The following is a 5,189-nucleotide window of genomic DNA, read 5'->3' on the forward strand; positions in this document are numbered from 1 at the left end:
AAAGACTACCGATAACCCCAAAGTAATCCACACACGTTGCTTGAATTCCAAACGTGCAAAGGTCATCAAATGTCATAAGTGAGCCAATCTCTCTAATCAAAATATTCAAGTATCGGACTGCCTTATTGTGCCACCTCCGCAGCCCATTGCACGCAAATTTACTTTGATCAGAAAACCAAAGATAGCAAGACCCTAAATCACCTTCTTTGATATTATGTCCCCTGTTAAATGGCGCCATAATAACCTAGAAAAGAGGTGACGGTGACTCAGCAGTCATTCTGAGGGCGCGAATTAAGTTCACATATGCTAAATTTATTGTTTCATTTCTGTGTGAACAGTTTTGCCCATCTATGTTGTCCAAGGGCAAGAAGGCCTAACAGCCATCAATTAACATAGTGCTTAAGCCTTTTTGCCTTTGGATGGCAGATTTTGCCTCGTGTGCGTCTGTCGCCTTATCCAGGAAAGTTTCAAGGCGGTAATATGAGATTCTACATCTGTCATGGCAGCGCCACCTTGAGCCTTTAGTTTGCTCCTTGCTGTCAACTTTACCTAGTCACGTTTGCCGCCCCTCATGAATTGAAGCAAGACCGAACCAAAATCTTTGAGGAAATCTAGCAAGGACGATGGGAGTGACTTAAGCAAACAAGCATTCCTAGATGATAGCAACGATTTAGCAGCTGTAATGCGGCCTTCTGAAATAAAATATCCAGCTCCAGGTACTTATTGCGTTCGTTAAGGCCACTGCCTTCAGGCCGTAAGTTCCTGCGCACATATCTTGTATTCCATTTTAAAGAACAAAATCGATGAAAAACAATGTCGTTTTTCAGTTTGTGATTGGCATATGACTTCTCATTTATGACTGATGCTCATTCCTAACATTGAAATGATTAGACTCCACGTAAGTTCCAAATAACACTTGATCATGTAACGGGCATCAAGTTTCACAAGGTGCAACGATTAGGATTTTCCGAATTGTTTTGGACTTGTAGCTAGTTCCTCCGGAACTGTTTCACTTCATTTTTGTGGAATGATTTTATGGACATAGCAGCAAAGCCCTATATGCTTATTGCTGCTCTGCTTCAAAGGTGCTACATGATTTGAGCCTGTCAAAAAGAAGCAAAAAAAAAACACACACACACTTTTGGGTAAGATTTGTAGCCAGGTGCAGCACACCTACTCGCTTAAATGAATACTTGTACGAAAAGAACTGACGTAGACCCAACAGGTGAAGAACAACGGAAATGGTCGTGGCTTTTTGGCATGTGTCTGTTCCACTAAAGACGTCTTTAAGCCGCGAGGAAAAGTCTATAGCATCGCCATAACACGACTGTGACAATTTGCGCTAGTTTCCTATCGGAGTCACGTTCCATTCAAGGCTGCGAAAATATTACGACGTAGAAAGGGAACTACTGAAGAGCAGGAGATCGCATATGTGTGAGTAGGTGATGTTCAGCATTCCACACATTTCATTCGAAAGTGTTTGTTTCAACTAGCCCGTCTTAAATTATACAACGGTCTGATTTTTTAAATTTTTTTATTTAAGGCCACTCAGCCTATATGGGAATCATGTCTTCCCCAACCATGCTGAAGCCATGTGTTAAGCTAAGAGACATGAAGGCATGGTATGGAAAACGTTTCAGGTAGCCATCATGTCATGCAACCATTGCACTGTTCTTGTAAATCACTTCTGCAAAATCTTCACGTTCAAAACCGTCTGGTAGCACCGTCTGAGCGAGCGACATCCACATGCCAGTGGTGTTGCAGAGCTGTGGGTTGGAGCCCCTGCCCCCAGGCGCGCGCCTTTGTCAGACGGGGCGGCGTTGGTATGCGGCAGCGCGGGGCGCACGACGGAGGGGTGTCTGGCGGAGGGTTCGCTGGAGCGAGCGGCTGTCGGGAAGCGGGGGCTGTCCTGACCTTGCCCGGTCGGCAGCGGCGGTTGGCGTCATTACCCTGGAACAGGGCCGGTGCCGACGCCATCGCCGCCGGCCAGAGATGCGTCCTTGCCAGTCCGCCCGTGTCGTATATAAAGGCGCGCGCCGCCGGGGAAGGCACAGTTCCCTGCACCTCTGAGAACGTGCCATCCACACGATGAAGCTGGTGAGTAGAGAGCGACGGCTGTCGTGGTCGGCATGCGGGTCTAAGTGCCGCCAGGGGCTGCTCCAGCAGTGCGGGGCCAGAACCGTCGTGCAGGTCCTTGGCAGCATCTTCTGCGAAGGCTGCCATTTTCTGTCCCACCACGTGCTCTTCATTTCGATAGCGGTTTGCTGTATGCGCTATCGCCATTGAAAATCCGGAGATGCTCGCAGGTTCTGTTGTTCCCTCTTCATTGTCGGGGACATGGTAATACTGTAGTTCGCTTTTATCCCGGGGTGCATATATAGTACCCAATTGGCCACAACATTTAAAACTGCTATCTACCTGTTCTCCCCAGTCTGCATGAGCTTGACCGTGGATTCTACTGATGGTTATCGAAACCAGACCCATAAAACGATATGCAAATTATGTGGGTATCATTATCGCCATTAGCCTATTGTAACAACACAGGTCTGAAATTTCGTTTGCTGCTTCATAAACCGGAAAAACACATTTTGAAGAAGGTAATTTAGAAATGTGTCCATACCAGTTTTTAAAACATTTAGTATGCTTTACAATTGAACGAAATGCAAGACTTCGGCAGATATTTACAGTGGCGTAGTCCTCACCCTCGCCATGTATTAAAAACGTTCCATAGTTTAGCGTATGATATGTTGGTGCTGCGTTGCAAACAAAAAGGCCTTTTGATAACAGCTATTGTGTGTTGGAACAAAATGCTCATGGAGTAACATGTTCGGTTATTTTGATGGTTTACTTCGCAAAACTTTGGCTCGGATATATTTTAGGCGGATTTTCTTTTATTTCCAGTCAAATACCGTTGGATTTTGCAATCAGTACCTTTTGAAAACAGCTGTCGTGAAGAAGGCAACTAATAGTTGAAGAGGGTGTTCGTGTTGGTTAGTACCGTAGCGTCAGTACGCCAGAATATTAACATTGCAAAATTCATTCACAGCATGTTAATTTTTCTGCAACATGAGCTGCATAATTTCGGATTTTTTGGTTTCAATTATGCTGCCGGTTCCCAAATGAAGCAAGTAAAAAAGGGTATCACACACCTAAAATGACACGTCGCTTTGCAACCAATGCTCATGGCTGTCCTTTCACTTTTTAAATGCCTTCAAACCGATGCTGCTTCACTTCGGATGGTGCAAAAGTCGTCCAATTTTTTGGTGAATGTGGCAACAAATGGTACAGCTGCTCGATTTGCTTCAAACAGTTGTTTTGGCACATCTATCTTGATCACTTGAAAACCTTGGGCTGGCAGACATTAAGCATGCAATTACTCTCGGCGAGGACGGCTAATTCCTACGCGCCATCGGTTATTTACCATCTACGTCACGGTAAAAACCGGCCACAAACAGGCTACGCAGGCTGGGCGAATGCGCCGCCTGTTCGCCGTCCCGCGCCCAGTGCCGGGTTAGGGCCCTAAGTGGGATGTTTACAGGAAAGGCACTGCCACTGACGAAACCCCGGCTCATTTTACGCGCTGTTTTCGCCTACGGGTGCTGGGCCGACAGTGCAGTAACCGCTGCAGATGACGGGGGCCCACGCTGCCTCACGACAATCAGCTTTTGTGTCGCAACGCTTCCAACCATGCTTGCCAGTGCTCATGGCGAGGCTGGCCTGACAAATGCCCAGATCATGGCTTCTGCCGCTAGCTCCCGGCCTGTCGCCGTTGCTCAGAGCCGGCCCACTCCGCTGGTCATAATCGGATGCCCCCCAGCGAGCCGGTGACCGCCAACCGGTCGTCCGAGGCGCGCCGCCAGCGAGCCGGCCTGCCCCTCGGAGGCCTCGGCGCTGGGCCGGCTCGGGCCCACCCACCGCCGCACGGCCTCCCTCTGTTGTGCCGCCTGACCTGATAGCTGACCTCTGTCGTGCCGCCTGACTTGAAGGCTGACCTCTGTCTGTCCGCAGCTGATTGTCTGCGCCCTGGTGGCCGTGGCCGCCGCCGCGAAGCTGGAGGGCCTCGAGAAGGAGCCGATCGCCATCGTCCGCATGGACAGCACCAGCGACGAGGACGGCTCGTTCCAGTACTCCTTTGAGACGGCCAACAAAATCCAGGTAGGTGTGAGACCGCATTGCAGCAGCTGCTTGGCCGCGGGGTCATTCTGCCGCGTTCGCAGTGTCACGAAAACGGTCTGCTGCAAATATTCTTACTGACGATACTTGCTCATGTGCTTGCAACTGGCCGCTGATAGGTTATGTGTGCAGACACTTCAACGTCTAGCGATCTGTGAGCGTATGCGATCGTCGCCCCATTGGCACCGCTATAGCTAACAGTTAAGCCGTAAATATGAGTCATCGCTGGTTTGTCCGTCACCCGTCGCCGTGACACCCACTCGCGCCCTACAGACCGAGGTCCAGGGCCAGCTGAAGCAGATTGGCGAGGAGTTCGGCACCACCATGCAGGGCAGCTACAGCTTCGTCACCCCCGAGGGCCAGACCGTGCAGATCTCGTGGGTGGCCGACGAGAACGGCTTCCAGCCGGTCGGTGACGCCATCCCCGTCGCGCCCCAGGCCTAGGTGCCGCCTCCCACCGTCGACCGTCGCCTCCCACTGACCGTCCGCCATGCCGGGTCCCCGTCGGCTGTCGGGCGTCCCACCGTCATCCCCAGCGGCCTGCCGCCGCCCTCTCATGTTGAACGTCATTTTCTCGAATACACACGCCCGATGAGTCTGAGGCTGTTTCCGTACCCGATGAAGGCCGCCAAATTGCCGAGGCGAGCCCGACGCTGGCATTAGCTATTGTAATTGGCCAGGCCTGCTTTGCGACGCGTCTCGCTGACGCTAAATGCGGGCGCTGCGGTGGGAGGCCGCTGCCGCCGCCGGGCCTGATGACAGGCGGCCCCGCCAGAGGTCGCCTGGCGTGGCGACCCTCGCCTTCTCCGGCCGCCCAGAACGCCGAACAATAGTGTTTGAGTGGCGTCCTGACGTCACCGTTCAATGGAGGCTGGGAGGGGGCGGCGGCTGACGGCGCCGTGACGCGACATTAGCGTGCGGCAGTGTGTCGGTGTGCCCGCAGCTGATGCGATATAATTAGCTTCGAAATGTTCTACTAGGCATACGAGACCCAGATCGCCCGTAAAAGACTGATG

At 51.5% G+C, this 5,189-nt stretch overlaps 1 protein-coding gene across 1 annotated transcript; it reads left to right on the top strand.

Moving 5' to 3' along the window:
- Positions 1 to 2,034: 2,034 nt before the first annotated feature.
- LOC119101246 (cuticle protein CP14.6-like) lies at positions 2,035 to 4,771 on the top strand. Its single transcript, XM_037224548.1, has 3 exons — positions 2,035 to 2,097; positions 4,009 to 4,155; positions 4,447 to 4,771. The coding sequence occupies exons 1-3, from the start codon at positions 2,089 to 2,091 to the stop codon at positions 4,615 to 4,617; spliced, it is 327 nt and encodes a 108-aa protein (XP_037080443.1). The 5' UTR covers positions 2,035 to 2,088; the 3' UTR covers positions 4,618 to 4,771.
- Positions 4,772 to 5,189: the final 418 nt, after the last annotated feature.

This window comes from Pollicipes pollicipes, unplaced genomic scaffold (assembly GCF_011947565.3).
Source record: "Pollicipes pollicipes isolate AB1234 unplaced genomic scaffold, Ppol_2.1 Scaffold_4881;HRSCAF=5763_pilon_pilon_pilon, whole genome shotgun sequence".
In the NCBI taxonomy this organism is placed as follows: domain Eukaryota; kingdom Metazoa; phylum Arthropoda; class Thecostraca; order Pollicipedomorpha; family Pollicipedidae; genus Pollicipes; species Pollicipes pollicipes.

Coding starts and splice junctions, on each gene's coding strand:
- LOC119101246 (XM_037224548.1), top strand. Junction 4,156..4,446: donor AGACGGCCAACAAAATCCAG/GTAGGTGTGAGA, acceptor CGCGCCCTACAG/ACCGAGGTCCAGGGCCAGCT.